This window comes from Anopheles ziemanni, chromosome 3, assembly GCF_943734765.1.
Source record: "Anopheles ziemanni chromosome 3, idAnoZiCoDA_A2_x.2, whole genome shotgun sequence".
Taxonomy (NCBI): Eukaryota; Metazoa; Arthropoda; class Insecta; order Diptera; family Culicidae; genus Anopheles; species Anopheles ziemanni.
Window position 1 is genome coordinate 37,714,162 of NC_080706.1, and position 17,171 is coordinate 37,731,332.

A 17,171-nucleotide genomic window follows, 5' to 3' on the forward strand; every position below is an offset into this window, starting at 1 on the left:
CCGGGAACCGGGTGGGAAGAAGAAAAACAACATCCAGTAATGAACGAACGAGATCAGATTCCGATGTATGTGTGCAGGTTAATCGTTGTCGTTCTTATGAAAGCGGTGAAAAAGAAGGCCTTCTATGAGGGGATGCGGTTGCTGCGACCAAAAGTAGGAAGTACAGGGTGAAGATCGCGTGTCGTTATAAATATAACACATCCGCGGATGGCAAGGGCCGGAAGGGGAGGGATGGGGTGTGAAGAAGGTTGAAAAGAAAATAAACTCGTGTACCGGGGGGCGAGGGGATGTAAGGGGACGCTATCAAACGCCGAAATGTATATTTATACAAACCCAAACACACATGCACACATTGGCAATATTAAAAATCAGCGCAAAACATGAATTTGCAAATCGCGTGAGGAAAACAAAAAAGACATGAAATGTAAGTGGGCGATTGGAGTGGATGTTTTTGGAAGCATAGGTGGAGTTTTTTTTTTAGAAAATGATGAAAGATTGTTGGTACCACGCAAAGAAATCTTTAGCTTGATTCTTCCTCCAAACAGACATTTTTAGGACCAGGAAGCAATTAGAATTAGGTCGTATATTTTTAAACTATAAACATAACGCTTACGGGTCTACAGCATATGTACACAAAAACAAACAAGACTTGATACGATTGGTCTAATCTCTCTTTGTAATAATAAAGTACATTGATTGGCAACAATCGTTGAAATAATTGCTAAATAATTGTATTAAACTTTAACAAAGATACAATTGTCATTAGTTGCAGGATTATAGCATGCTTGTAAGTACCGTGTCATTTTCTGTCGTTAATTTGTTCTCTTTTTGATATTCGCTTGACGCTTGTTAGTGACGATTTTCAAAGAACAAACGACTGGATGTTACGAAACAATACTGCTCAAAGCTGGAAGGGATTCTCTAATCAAACAAATAATAAGAATAAAAAGTAACGAGCAAAATTGTTACACAATCAGTGATACCACAAGGTTACAGAAACGTTCGCGTTAAGAGTTATCAGCTTACGAAAAAAAATGGTTGGAATATGACCGAACCACTCAGCTTAGTGGAGAGAATTTGTTGTTCACAGTTAGAAATTTAACAATTCGAATGTTATAGAATTTATTGTGCATTTATCCTAATTTTAATTCATGGTGGATAAAAATAACAATACGAGAACGTTAAATTTTTGATATGTTTAAACGTTGCTTTCGAATAATTTCTAGATAAAATTGTTTTGTTGATAACATTGTTTGTGTAAATTGATAAAATTGTAAAAACCAACAACAATATAAATAACAAAGTGTTTCGACTAACTTTATATTAGATTCTAGAATAATATTCATCCAGCTATTTTGAAATGAAACTGTGTACCCAAATTCGACAGTATAAAATTAAACTCTTCCTCTTCACTTTTTGATTTCTTATTGATTTATGTTTGATTTTTTTTTGCTAAATCTCCTTGACGTGTTATGTGAATGGAAATTCTTATTGAGAATTAGCTAAAGTTTGGACTTTGGACTCACCATTGCTTGTTGGTATCCATCGTGCAGAACTTGCTTCAAATGCAATAAAATGATGAGAGCTTATGGGAAGTATTTTGGTCCGGTCGGACGATCGTAACTAAAAAGAGTTCATTTTTACCGTAGACAGGAGGGAGAAAGATCCGTACCGGGTTGTGCTTTTTTGCTTCCCCAAATCGTCGTAGATCATCGAAAACGCAAAAAAAATAACGTCGCACCAGTAAAAAGGTCAAATGCGCGAAAAGACGTGTGCGATATTTTTAAAGTACCGATGAACCGCCTCGCGCACCAACACCATCGCTGCGGACCGTATCACCATTCCACGCACATTTATACCGACCGAGGAAACGAAATGGAGGGTCGGCTGGGGTGCAAAGCGGGAGGTCGTTAAAACGCTAAGAAAGACGCGGGGTGTCTCCCCCCCCCCCCACCCCCCAACCTTCTTGCCATCCGCTACACCCTCTTGTCGAGTTCGAACTGATCAGAAGCGATCACTCTTCGCGATTCGATTTTAAACTCTTTCCCTTGCTGCCGCTGCGGAAAACCGCGTGTAGCTTTGCATCTTCCTTAGCGATGCTTGGTTAATGTCTACGATTGAATTTATCACGGAACCTTGACCTCCCTTCCGCTTGAGGCTTCTGGAAACGAATGCGAAAGAATCAGCAACACAGGAGGAGAGAGGTGTACGAGCTAACGGGTGGGCCTTCTGTATTCTAATCTTGCCAAGTTTGTAGCAAAAACGAACCAGTTTTGATTAAATGGAACATAGATGTACTATTTCACATACATTTTTGCACACTTCTATGTCTGTGTTAAATCGTAATCACAATCTTACGTGAAGTTAAAAATAATACTTCGATTAAATAACACAAAAAATGCGATAATTTACTAAGTGTCCGGAGTTATCTCTTAATGGTAGCCCGTACATTGTAATTAATCTTTGGACGTAGTTTAATTCAATAACTCACGCGCCACTTGCACCACCGATAGCTAGCTCGCGGGGTGGTAGAACAACAAACGTGCATGTGCCTGGTTGGAATGAAATGCATTGCATCAAAAGGAAATAAAGATCATGGGTTAAGGGCGGGCCTCCTGGTGTGTGTCCTACTGGTATGTGAGATCGTATACTATATACTTCACCTGAACTTGACCTTCATCCGATAGTCGTGTCCTGTTCGCGAATGCACGGAACGTCAGCTGCTGCTGTGCGCTACGGTTTCGATCGTTTGGCGCGTGCAGGTCTATCCTGAAGGCGGATGCATTGCCGGCGCCAAAAGAAAAATTTGCCATATTGCCAGCGGCACGCGCGAATCGTAGGCTGATCACTACGAGATCGTGGGGGATCGAAAGAGAGGGAGGGAGAGTAGTGATCACCACTTCCTCCAAGTTTAATTGGGTTTGCGAGTTTCCAAACAATTTTCAACTCAAAATGTGACTCGAATTTTTAAAACCGTTTTAACAATTAATTCTGATTGGCAGTTAAATATTGGAAAACATTTGCGTTTTAACGATTTAACCTGCTTAGGAGCAATGAAGCAATGATATTAATTCACATTCCTTTACTTTTACTCTTTACTTTCAGATATGAATAAAAACATCCTACACAAAATTCTATCGCTCAATTTGCCAAACAGTCGCAAGGTGCCGTTGTTCAGCTAATCGTCGATGCAGTAGAATCGTGTTCTACCGCGAAACTCCGTGTGGACGTTGGATCGAGTGTGGTGGAGATAAACTGCGGCTGAATATCCTTCCGGAGAAACCCTACGAAAATTACAACCCTTCAAAAACTTTCCATTCCTTCCAGGACGAGACCCGTGGTGTGTGCTCTGCTGGGATAGAGACAATAAGCCTCTAACCATTTTCGCCTGAGTTCCGTAGCGGACGGCCTTTCCTAAGGGTGCCTCGAGGGGTAGTCCTTTTTTTCTCTCCCCCCGGTTTGTAGTGGATTAGATCGAGTGTCATTCTTCCGGCCTACGGAAGGGTGAATCTCGGCTCGTGAGTGTAGTGTACCGCCGCCCACTTGCGCGACCGGGTAAGACCGATCCCACCAGTCTCTGGGGCGAAAGCACCACAGCACACAAAAAACCCCCCCTTTTTTGAAACGATGGCTGTTTTTACGAAACTCTGCCTACCGGACATTGTCAAATTAAAACGCTAGTTAGTAAACGCTGTTGTGTCCATCTGCGCGTCCGTCGGTGGCCATCGCTAGAATTTACTAATTTTAACGTTTTATAAGGTACAATATCTTTGTTCTTCGTTTTGGTTTTTTCCATTCTTTTCCGTTCGCACTCGCTCATTATTTGTAATTGTTTGTGTTATTATCTCTCTTTTTCCTACGCATTCACCATTTGTGTGTGTGCGCGCGCGTATACTTCTGCATTATTACTCACTTACCATCTGCGCTCTGCCAAACGATCCTTCCGATTGTGATACTGCTGGTCTACTGCATCCGGTTTAGCCAGCCCTAAACGGAACAAGCTTCGATTCACTTTCCAATACTCTGCTCACCCGCAATTTCAATTTGCAGCGCAAATTGAAAGCCTTCGCACATCGGTGTCCTTTTTAATTGCTCCTGTTTTTAGAGAGTCCGTCACTTAACTACTTACTTGCGTGTAGATTATAATCCTACTTTAAATTGCACACTCACATACACAAGTTCGTATTAGACATTACTCCTAAATACTTAATATAGTTTTTTTTAAACGCTACATAAGGCTGGCACACTTTAGGATTTGAGTGTGAAGAATTTGGTATAGGGGTGAAGAACACCGTTTGAAGCAAAACAGCGTTTGTTTTTTAAAGTGCCACTGGTGGGCCATCTAAGAGGTAATTTTGTGCGTTTCAAGAAGCACACATTTTTTTTGTGGTATTCCACAACACTATTGTTGTTAGCATTGCCGCCGAAAACGGAGGATAGAACAAGGAGAGGAACGAATTTTGAATTCAAAAACCCATTGGCATCCATTGTGAAGGCGTCATCCCCTACGTTTGAACGTGTCTTGAAGACTTGCGAATACTTCGTGGTTTGTTTTTTAAAGCTTCTAGAGTAATATACAACTTAATATACAAGCGGAAAATCCCATCTCAAGTAGTTTACTCCGAAGTGTCTTCGTACCGCGTGACAGGCGTATTTATTGAAAGGATTCTTTCAAGCGGTTGTTTTTTTTTAAAGACTAGCTTATCTCAAGAAAAGCACACTCCACTGTTTCGGTTGGTAGGGAGATTTCCTTTACCTCCTCCTCACTCTCTCGTCTTCGGGGTTTTCGAAAGAAGCACCCAGCTGCAGCAGATATCTGCCTTAACTTGAACGTTTCCACGTGCAAAACCACACAAAGAGCACCCTCCCAAGATGGAACCCTTCGCGCCCGAGATCCTCTGGATCGTGATCCTCGGCTTCATCATAGCGTTTATTCTTGCGTTCGGTATCGGTGCGAACGATGTGGCCAACTCGTTCGGTACGAGCGTTGGTTCTGGTGTGCTGTCGCTACGGCAAGCCTGCTGGTTGGCCACCGTTTGCGAGCTGGCTGGTGCGGTACTGATAGGTAAGGACGATGGTTCGATCAGGATTCTAGCAGATGTTACAACAGTTTTGTGCTCCTCCTCGACAGGTTACAAAGTGTCGGATACGATGCGAAAAGGAATTCTCGAAGTAGAGATGTACAAGGGCAGCGAAACGGAACTGATGCTCGGCTGCCTGTCGGCACTGGGCAGCTCGGCACTCTGGCTGCTGGTGGCCACATTCCTCAAGATGCCAATCTCCGGCACTCACAGTATTGTCGGCTCGACGATCGGCTTCAGTTTGGTGGCCCGTGGCACGCAAGGGCTCAAGTGGAAGACGCTGATGACGATCATCGGTTCCTGGTTCATCTCGCCCGTGCTGAGCGGCCTGGTGAGCGTGATGCTCTTCTGGACGATCCGCAAGTTTATCCTGAACGCGAAGAATCCGCTCCGTGCCGGACTGCTCTCGTTGCCCCTGTTCTACGGCACGACATTGGCTGTGAATGTATTTAGTATCGTGCACGATGGACCAAAATGTAAGCATACCGTGACGAATGGTGTGGGATGAAGTGGGTAGGGGGAGAGTATCGTGTGTGTATAGCCTTTTCCCCTCCCACCGATGCGCGACCGCCTGGCGGTAACACACTCACACGATGATTATCGATTTTCAGTGCTGTATATGGATAACATCCCGGTGTGGGTAGCATTTGTTGTCAGCATATCGCTCGGCGTTACCGTGGCCGTCCTGGTGCAGTTGTTTGTAGTGCCGTGGCAAAAGCGTAAGATCCTCGCCGGCCAGGATGGTGGTACGAACAAGACGCAGTTCATGCTCGGCGACTCGGACGGTGACTCCTCGTCGAACGGAAGCCCGCGCCGACCGAAGCGTCCCCTCTCACTGGTGGCCAACGACGGAAAGGCCCTGCCAGCCATTACCGAAACGACCGAACTGGTGTCGCTCTCATCGCAACAGCAGCTGCAGCAGCAGGGGCCACAGAATGGGCTGATGAAGAAACTGTCCAGCGAGCTATCGCCGACGGTTGGTGCCGGTGCTGGTGGGCCGTACGCCTTCCATCCGGAGATTGTGAAGAAGGCGAACAGCTTACTGAGTGCGCAGGACAAGACTAGCCTTGACAACACCGACCTGACCGTGACCAGTCTGAACTACATCGATGAGTACCAGTCGTACAACGGAAATGGGCGCTTCCACCTCGGCACGTACTTTGACCGTCGTAATAGTGCGAACGTCTCGCCAAAGTCACCCGACTCGGGTCATCTCGTCAACGGTGGTCTAAAGTGAGTATCCCTGATGCTTTAAAACAGTATTTTGTAAACCTTCACAGAAGTAAATTGAATCGCTTCCCTTTGAGTCAGTTTTATAAAACCTAATTTGATTAAATATTGTTGTTAAATCACAATGGTTTTCAAGTAATCTTTGGACTCTTTTTTGTGATACCTAATAGAATAATCTTTCCAGTGCATAGATTATCTTTGAATAATTAGATAGTATGCGCATTGAACAACATAAGAAATACTTTATTTACTCTTTTGATCTTCTGCAGAGAACAACCAACTGTGATCGCCTTGCAGAACGGCAAATCTCCGACCAGCCCGAAAAGCGACAGCACGCTTCCGATCACCGATTATACGCTGATGCCACAGAACGTCCTGCTCGGTGGCGCGGATGGAGACATGAAGAAAGCGGATTTGAGCAAAATCGAGGCAGCCGCCGGACTGGAACACCCGCTCATCAGTGCCACCCTATCGCCGAACTCGAGCAAAGTACCACTGATCAGCGCGAAGGAAGGCTCCGAAGAAGACAATCGGACGCGGAAACCGGTTGAGGAGCCCGAAGACGTTTCGGCGCTGTTTTCCTTCCTGCAGGTGCTTACGGCCACGTTCGGCAGTTTTGCGCACGGTGGCAACGATGTCAGGTAAGGAGAGGAACATCGACACGCGTTTATTTTCCACAGCGGAACTAACTTTCGATCGCTTTCCCTCCGCATATTTCTCTAGCAACGCGATTGGACCACTGATTGCGCTATTTATGATCTATCGCGAGGGATCGGTACTGCAAAAGTCTGAAACACCACTGTTGATCCTGCTGTACGGTGGCCTGGGCATTTCCGTCGGCCTGTGGTTGTGGGGTCGCCGTGTGATCGAAACGATCGGTAATGATCTCACCAAAATTACCCCCTCGACGTAAGTATTTTCGTACGATCCCGTTTTCTCAATTGCCATCGAAACATCCCGACACTTACCGAGTTCGTTTCACCTTTCTCCTCTTCCAGTGGATTCACAATTGAAATCGGTGCCGCACTGACGGTGCTGATTGCCTCCAAGATCGGGCTGCCAATCTCAACGACCCACTGCAAGGTGGGTTCGGTAGTGTTCGTGGGGCAGGCAAACGCGCATCCAGCCGCCAGTGAGGAGCATAAGCAGCACCCGCATCACGCCGTCACCGCACAGCAGAAAGCCGTCGACTGGGGTCTCTTCCGGAATATTGTGTACGCATGGGTGGTTACCGTGCCAGTCGCAGCACTACTAAGCGCCGGTTTCATGATGGCATTGCGAGCTATGGTGCTACCGTAAGGATCGAAAGTAATTGGACACTATGGATGAAGCAGTACCGACGATACGCAAAACACACATTGACAGGAAAAATCGAAAGCGCACTGATACCCTTCCAGACCCATCATCAATTCTAAACGCTGAGAGAGCGTGCAAGGCTCGCCAACAGCTGCAGATACGCCAGAGAAAGCAATGTGAGCGGAGTGAAGCAGTGATCGCCGACGGCCATCGAGTGTGTCACATTATCTTATCTCCAGAACTTTAAGTTACTTAAGCACGTCCATGTTGTTAGATATTTTTGTTTTAAACACGATAGTTCGTGGCCTCCCCCATCTCAGAATCATTTATATTTCATTCACGAAAAAGTCACTAGTCTCCAGCAACAAAATATTACAGGGCTTTCGGAATCGTCCGCAGGAGATCATAACCACCGTATACGCTTTTCGGTGTTCAAGAAAAATCAAGGAAACATGATTTTGATTGGTTCCTACCATTCCGGGAAATTTATATTTTCTAAACAAACAAGCAAACAATAATTTTATTTCATTTAGTGGAGCACTAGCGTGTTAGCATCATCATCCAATTCAATTTTTCCACAACCCATTTCCATTTTAGCTGTAAATTGTATCATCGTTTCTCATTAGCTCATAGTTGGAAAGAAGAGAAAAACAAACTAACGGAAAGAGAAGGTAGCGTTAGGTAGGGGCACGTAACGAAGAGGATCGAACCAACTAGACCTCTTCAGAGTGCGCGGATAGTTTGCCAAGCAAAGCGAAACACGAAAGAACCCTAAAACGGAGTTATTGGTGTTGGTGTGTGGAAAGATGGCGCGAGGTAGAAGCATCTGTTGCTGGACAAACAGATAAGAAACACCCACAGCACACATTTGGTAGATGAAAGGGAAGCGGTGCAGCAGTTTAAGCAATTCTGGCACAGGGTTACGTGATAGAGCGGAATGCTTGGTGATTTGGTGCTACGAAGATGTCCTTCGCATGTGATCACGTGCAAAAGGATGGCACGAGAGAGGAGAAGCGTGCTAGAAAATAGGTCGATCTGAAAGAAATATAATATCCATTTCATCGATCGACAAAAGCGTAGAAAAGACAAAATAAAACACACACTTCACTGCGGGACATCTTCCAATAGAGCATCACCAAAATGGTAGAAAATGACAGCAACTACTAACAACAGGTAAAACTCTGGCAAGAGCAGATAAAAAAAGTAATTCTCTAACATATTGAACGTTAGCGCCATAGCGTAGTAAGATCGAGCAGTAGCGTGTAGAGTGAGATTAATGTAGCAAAATAATGTGTCCGACCTTAGGCAGACAAGCGGAGAAGATAAACAGATTAAAAAACAACAAACTCAACAAAAAAAAAAAATCAAATGTCGTCCGCCTGCTTCGACATTCGAAAAAGGGGTAAAACAAACACAAATCATACCAAAATAGAAGAGGAAAAAATGGCCCATCATAATCTTTTTTTTCTATACGTGAATCTATGTGACGTGGACCCATCGCACGTTGTCTAGTCAGAACCTAGCTTGGATACGTATAATCCCGTCCATCGCTACTCGCTCTGAAAGAAGGCGCTTGTTTTGCTACTGAAGAAAAGCAAAACGGACTTGATGCTCATGTTTTGTCGCCCCTCAAAGCCGACGACCATTAACATTTTGTCAATTCTCTCTCAACACGATTAAACCATTCTATGACACCTAGACATAAAACACCTTGGTCATAAAATAGACCCAAAGCAACCACTCCGTGATACGGTAAGATCGTACGATATCACTTACCCATTGCTATCGGTCGTTGACGATGCCAATGCTGCCAAAACTGTTGCTTTCCACCATCACCTCATACAGTAGAGTGCATCAAAACTTTACACTAAACTCAAAACCGCCAAAATTCTATCGCTAATATAAATGTGTATCTGTGTGTCTCCCTTTTGGTGGTACAGTTAGTATGATGTGTGGTAGGGGTAAACTTTTCTGTACTCTCGACCACTAGGGTTTGACTAGAAACGTACATAATGAACGGCGAAAGGGGGAACCGAAAGCTACATGCTTCCCTTACAAGAGCAGTTAAAATTGGGTGTGCTACTACTACTACGTAGGTTGTAAATCCGACCGCTTCCATCTTTGCGGCCCGGCCTCTGTGTCCACCATACACGACCCGCGAAGGGCGATCATTAGATTATCCGTAGATTCCGTCCATCGAGGAATCCGCGTATGTCCAACGTTTTGCGGTTGCGGTGGCTGAAAGAATTTTCCGCGCAACTCGCTATGCGACCACATTTTTCAATTCTTTTGAGCAATAGGAAGAGAAAACCGTCACATACAATGCAGGAGAAAAAAAATGAATTGAGAAAAAAATAACACACAACAACGCACGAAGTGATAAAACTCCGTTCAAAGATCAGATCGAACGGATACAGAAAATCAATATTAAAATCTCATATGGATCCGATGTGAATGGTGCAGCAAAACAGAAAACCTAACGACAAAATTATTAGACAATGTGATTACAAACAAAAAAGAAGGACATAGGCATACATCTATCGTACTAGTTAACACGGGAACCGGCCAGCGCTCGCTCGCAGGCCGTCCCCTTTTCCCGTGTATCGATGTGTGTTGTTACTGTGTAAAGTGTGGGTTTGGATGCGGATAGGTGCTAAAGCGAGGAGAAACTGTGTGCGGGATGCAGGAGACGAATTACTACGCCCGCCAGTCCGTTCGCACCATTCGCCCGTTGTTATGCATATTACATGTTGAATTGAGGATGCAGAGCTGCTATGCAGTTTCAAATCGAATGCACTGTTAGTTGAAAATACAAAAGATAAGAATACAAAAACAAACACACAACACACTCCTAAACCACTACCAAATAACCTTTTGTCGTTAAGAAATCAAACAAAATTGATGAAAGTAAAATAGAAAAGCGACAAAAAAAATACAAATGGTAACACAGTTCTGGATGTTATAGATAGGTGACGATGGATACCCTGGCGATAAACAACCAGCGTTGGAGTACTACTGAGCTGGCCCGTTTTGGCTTCGCTATTAGCTGTGCTTAGGTCTCTATCATATTTATTCCTGGTGCATCAATTATTTGGAATCTTCTGTGATTAATTTTTTTAAACTTTTGCGTGAGTTTTGTTCCACCGATTCGTTTGCTAGTTCAGCAAATATTGGAGGTTTTTTTGCACTTTCGACTTACATTTTTAATACACTTTTTTCTGATTATGAACGCTTTTATTTTCTACTTGTTTTACGAAGGGTTTTCGTATGTAATCGAGACATTACTACCTGTGCGCATTGAACAAGTTTTATGTTTCTCCATGTTACTTAAAATTCCATCAACATCTTTCAATGAAAGGAACAAATGACAAACACATTTCGTGGTGCGACAAGAAAATCGGTTTGGTAAAATGATTTCACTTTTGAACAGCCTTTATAGGGTGTAATATCCATTGGCGTACAGATGCGCATAAACATTTGTAGTAATAGACTGCTTTAGGAGATCCATGGCCCCATGGTATGAAATCCGCATAAAATGTAGTACTTCATTTAGTATGGCAGTAGGTTTAAAAATATTTTCCTTTTTTTGTGTGCAAAGCGTAGGAAGGGAGAAACAACACACTCTATTTGCTCGAGAGACACGTACACTTTCACACTTACACACACACAAACACACACTTACGCGGGCATATGACAAACCTTAACTAAATTTACGAAATGTATCGGCCAAGGATTATAGAGAGGAATTGTTGGGAACCTCAGCTGCCATTTTCGATACTACGGATGCAATTTGTTTTCTTCTTGGTAATAACCTAAACTTCATGTTTGATTCATTCATGAATTGTCTTTCGTTCGTTGGCATTTGCAATTTACGCTTATGATTTATGTACTTCTCATACTTTTATACCCTCTATTTTCATCAAATAGAACACATCCTGCGGGAGTGAGGTGACAAAAAAAGCTTCTCTAAAACGAAGTCTCCCAAAAGATACCGCAGTAATCAGACAGTGAATGTGCTAAATAAAATAACTACGTGATTTTTGACGTACTTAAAACAAACCCCGTAACCCAGAAACTGTAGAGTAGCGAAACTTGTCCTATTAAAGATGAAACCAAGATGGAAGAAAAACAGTAAAGCCGTATCGGACAGTTGGCATGGGTGATTCAAAAAGATGAATAACGACGAAGAAAAACGCATTGCAAAAATGAAAAATAACTGAACGAGGAAAAATACATTTAAAACAAATAATTAAATGGAAATAGTTCCGAGATCGTTCGTGAGCAAAGCATGTAAAAAGAGTGTTGTTGAAGATAGAATGAGAGCATGATACGAAGCAGGCAACGAATGAAGAAAAACCTGAATCCTTTAGGGAATCCGCTGATGAGTAAGTGGTGTGTAGAACTGACCAACACTGTACAAGAAGAAAACAAATGGAAGATGGTAGCGAAGAACGACTGTTAATGCGTGTGAAGGTGTGAAAGTGTCCCATCGCAAAACAAATGCATCGCGATAATTTCGAATGATAAAACACGGTGTGCTAAGAAGGAATTCAAATAATGTGCGAATGGAAGTAACGCAAAAGAAAGGAAAAAACCAGTACAAGAATGAAGGAGCTGTCAAATCAATAAATTTAAGTCTGAAACAAACCTTAACCAAACGTCGTTCAAAGTTGTGTAGCGGAAAGAACGGCAATTATTTTTCTCAAACCATTTTGATGAACCACTCGTACATCACTCATTTTACCATAAGTTACCCATCCTTGCGACAGATGTTTTCGTTTATTCAAAAACCGATTATCAAAGATGGCGTGTACACTTAAAATTAAAACATGTGTTAAAACTCTACCGTAGCCTGCCGGGCGACGAAGTTAACGCTTAACGAAACAATTTTCTTTTAACTTAACGATATGTTCTTCCACAACACGTAAACCGCGTGCTCTTAACGATTACTTCAATGTTATCCTGAAAAGTTGGATAGAACGGCACAATCGAGATGCGAATGTAAACCACACCAACCAATACTGCTAGGTAGCTGGACTGGTTCGAAGGAGTGTCAGTACAAACGGAACGATAACCAGAAGATGATGCATCGTATGTCCGGTGGATCCGCTGTCCTCAGCCGGTGTTGATAGTGCATCTGATGTTGATGGTAGTTGCTTTTCCGGTGTAATAGTAGCACCGGCTGGATTGGTCACCCCCGGGATTGGGTACGAAAGAGTAGCATTTTTCTTTGGATGATCTGTATATGACGTCAACAAGTCCCGGGGGTAAGGCTGCGCTGGCAAGGTAACGGGTGATCTTGTCGTTACTTTTGGTACGTCAGTTAAGCTCTTATTAACTGTCAGTTGTTCATTAGTCACGGCAGTCGTCCTTGGGGTAGTTGATGGACTGATATATTCAGTATGAGCTGCATCTGAAGCACTGGAACTTTCTGTAGTGGTGGTCCCTGAATGTGTAGTGTCTTCAATGTTGATCGTCGTTGTAACCGTTGCATTCGTCCACGGTGTTACCAATTCTGACCAAGTGGCGCTTGATTCGGTTGCCAAAGATACCACTGAAGCACCAGTAGTTTCTGCATCAGATTGTTCTGTCGTCGTAGTTGGCTCTGAAGGCAACCCGACGAAACTAGCGTTGAGAACAGTTTTACTCGTGGTACTCCATGTTGACTGTACTGGAACAGCTTCAGTTGTGAGTTTCTGTGACTCAGTGAAGAACTTTTCGGTAATTTCCATTGCATCTGATGTTACTTCTTCCGGTGAGGTGAAAGCTGTCGTTGTGTCCGTAGTTTCAACAACCTCTAAACTATTCGTAGGTATGACTTTTTCTGTTGTTGTTAAGACATCATCTTTCGTAACATCTCTGTTGGTTTTCTCATAGCCATTCGTTTGTGATACAATTTCATCAGTAGTTGAAACTGTTGTGCTGTGTTCTGTTAAAGAAATAGTCTCCACCGTATCTCTTGAAGAGATTTCAACGGGTAAAATGGGTGTAGCTTTAGTTACTTCCTCACTGTTTTTTCTGAGAGCTAATGTTGTGACTTCCGCAATCGTTTCTTGAGTGCTGAAAGTTATAGCTTCCGTTGCCTCACTCTCCTTTTCAAAGTTGGCGCTCGTGTCGGAAAGCATCACATCGGATGCCATAGATTCATATGTTTCGGAAACATTTAAAGTAACTTCTTCGCTGTCCGTTGCCACTGTGGTGCCTGTCCCCTGAAGCATCTCTTCCGAGCCGGTCGTTTTGACTTGGGTTGACATACTGCTGGTTAATTGTTCTGTTTTATCGAAGATTGTACTTGTTTCTGGCTCAAGTTCGTCGCTTGTAGTGAAACTTGTAGTCTCTACTGCAGAGCGTGTTGTCGTTGCCTCACTCCGTTCCACAAAGTCTGTGGTTATATCTCGCGAAAACTTTTCCGTAGTTGCAACTATCGATTCTTCTGCAATTGCCGCTGTGATTGTAATGGTTGCATCAGCTTCTCCTGCGGTTTCTGCGGAAGGTGTTGCATAAGTAGGTGAGGGTAGTGTTGTTACTTGCATAGTTCCTCTTTCGATATCACGTTCTATGATGTCGGTCATAGTGGTAGATTCTACACTTGTGAATTCGTTAGCGTTGGTATCAACATTTCCGATGGTAGAAGTGACTGGAAACTCTGCAGTTTCCGAGGAATGCCCGGCGACGGTTATAGTTGACGTTTCCTCCACCGTTTCTGTTATGCTCACTGTCCTTTCAGTTATGTCTTTTCCATCGTTTGTAGCTGTTTCGGATGACTCAGAAAACTCAATTGAAGAAATATTTGTAGGAACAGTTACCGTGTCACCATTTGCAAATTCTTGCTTAATCGCTTCAGTTGCCTCTGACGAGTCAATCGAAGTAATCGTTGTTGAAATAGAACCGGTGTCTCGATTTGAAGATCCTTGCGTCACTTCTGTCGATCTTGAACTCTCATTTGAATACCTCGTGGTTAAAGTGTCATCAGGCGAAGATCCATGTGCAGTCGTTTCAGTTGATCCATATGGCGCAGTTGAAATAAGTGGTGTTGTGTTATCTTTTGAATCATCAATTGTAGACCTTTGTGTAGTCATGTCCAAAGGCTCATATGAAGAATTAACTATTGAAGTAATTGTACCACTACTGCTATATGTATTAACACTAGACTCAACTGTACTCGTTGTTGCTTTATCATCTTTCTCACTACTTTTAGTTCCTTGGATTGTCGTTTCGGTTAAATAAGAAGATAAAAGTGAAGTCACCGTTGAAGGTACATCATACGCCTCACTGCTTGCAGAACTCGTTTCTGTTGTTTCAGATGACTCAATAGAAGATATCGTTGTTGGAATTTTGCCTATTTCACCACTGGTTAATCCTACGGTACTTGTTTCAGTTAAGTCAGAGGGTGCAGTTGAAGTAATAGCTTGCAGTTCATCGTGCATCTCACTACTTGTAGCTCCTTGTGTTGTCCTTTCGGTTATATAAGTCAAAGTTGTTGATACCTTTGCTACTTCATCATCTGCTTCACTGCTAGCAGACCCTTGCGGTGTCGTTTCAGTTAACTCAGAAGATACAGTTGAAGTTGCTGTTGTTGGTTCGGTATCAGCTTCATTACTTGCCGATCCTGCTGTGCTCGTTTCTGTTGTCGTAGAAGACACAATCAAAGATTTCGTTGTTGGAATTGTACCTATTTCACCACTTGTTGATTCAACTGTACTTGTTTCAGTTAGGTCAGAAAACACAATTGAAGTCACCGGTGTGGGTTCAACTGTAACCTCACTAATTGTTGATCCTTCTGCAGTTGTTACAGTAAACCCATCATCTGCCTCACTACTTGCGGATGCTGCCGTACTTGTTTCCGTTAAGTCTGAAGATGCTGTAGAAGTACCCGTTATTACTTCATCATACGCCTCACTGGCTATAGATGCTTGTGATGTAGTTACAGCTAATTCAAAAGACGTAGATGGAGTCGTGATTGTTTTATAATCTTCTCCACTGCTTGTAGATTCTGATCTACTCGTTTCAGTGAACGCCAGAGACGCGGACGAAGTGGTCGTGGTTGTTTCATCTACTTCTTCGCTGCTTGACGATCCTAGTTTATTTGTTTCACTTGACTCAGAAGATCCAACAGATATAACTGTTGTTCGTTCATCAGTCTCACTACTAGTAGATCCCAACGTACTTGTTGCAACTATCTCAGTGGACGCAATGGATGCAGCCGTAGTTGGTTCCTCTCCTATCCTATCATTTGCAGATTCTTGTGTAGTCTTTTCCACTGTCTCTGATGACTCCATTGAAGGTTGCATTGTTGGTGTCGCACCTGTGACCCTTGAAGATTCTTCACTAGCATACACTTCGGTGGTTGTTTTCTGCCCTTCAATACCCTCCCTAGGTGTTACCGAAATCTGCTCTGTTGATGCAGTTTCTAGGATTGTTTCAGTGGAGTCGGTAACATCTGCTGACTTATTGCTGACTGAACTATCTGATGTCTCAGAACTATGAGTTGTTTCATATAAAGTCGGTAGAATCGTTGTTTCAGAAAAGGTAGAAATAGGTACGGTAAAATTTTCTTCTTCTAGTGAAGTGGTGGTTTCGATCATTTTCCTTGTTGATTCGAAATTGCCAGATAGGGAATCTGTTACTACCTCTTCAGTAGTGGACATCAGCGTCGTAGTTTCCGTAAGTTCTGTTGACGTTTCCCCGGAATCTCTGATGGTTGTTTTCGATCGAATGCTGGGTTCCGTTGATGTCAAGTCGATCGACGATGTTGTTGAAGCCTCAACTAAACTTTCGATACCTGTAGTTCTTTCTGTTATTTCCATGGAAGTAACAGTAGTACTATCTGTTACCGCCACGATCACCCGAGAAGTGGTCGTACTTTCACTTTCTTTCTCCACTGTAATCGTTGTAGTACTAATTTCGATTGCAGCATCTTGTGTCAAAGGCATTTTGGTCGTGTGTACAGCATCTTTCGTGGTTGTTTCAACATCGACTGGTTGTTTGTTGTTACTCTTTACACTTCCTTCATTCGAATTCCCAACCACAGTCGAGTTAACCGGAGGAGCACTACCCTGATCGGTAACGTTTTCTCTCTTTTCCAGCACTTCCGGTACATCCGATTTCGTAGTACCTAAACTAGCTGTTACTGTTGACGTCACCTCCCCAGCATCCGTTCTCCAAGCTCCTTCCGTCGCCGTTCGTTCGGTGGCCATCTGTCCGTCGACCGTACCATCCGGGAGGCTTTCTTTGGAATCGTTTCCGCCTACATCGTTGGTGTCGGTAAAGGAACTAACCGAGATGGTGGCTTCCTCCTCCGATGTGTCGATCAGCGGATCGATCCGGTCACCGTCGACACCGGCATCAGAAAACTCCACCTTGTTCAACACTTTTGGCCTTTGTGGGTGAGAGGGAGAGATTGCAGAAAAACAAAACGCAACATGTTGATACTGATAATTCTAAACACTTCTATCTTTGATTGCACGGACTTCACAAAACCCTGTTTTTCGAACCCGCACACCTTACCTCTCGTAAAACAGCGGACTTCCGGATGTTAACACGGCCACCAGGGCGATACCAAAT

General features: G+C 43.4%; 1 protein-coding gene across 1 annotated transcript; it reads left to right on the forward strand.

Moving 5' to 3' along the window:
- The first annotated feature begins 3,178 nt into the window (after positions 1 to 3,178).
- On the forward strand, positions 3,179 to 8,108 carry LOC131289054 (sodium-dependent phosphate transporter 1-A). The gene is made up of 6 exons (XM_058318254.1): positions 3,179 to 5,065; positions 5,132 to 5,557; positions 5,693 to 6,314; positions 6,581 to 6,952; positions 7,035 to 7,220; positions 7,310 to 8,108. Exons 1-6 carry the CDS (start codon positions 4,873 to 4,875, stop codon positions 7,608 to 7,610), a joined length of 2,100 nt encoding a protein of 699 aa, XP_058174237.1. The 5' UTR covers positions 3,179 to 4,872; the 3' UTR covers positions 7,611 to 8,108.
- Positions 8,109 to 17,171: the final 9,063 nt, after the last annotated feature.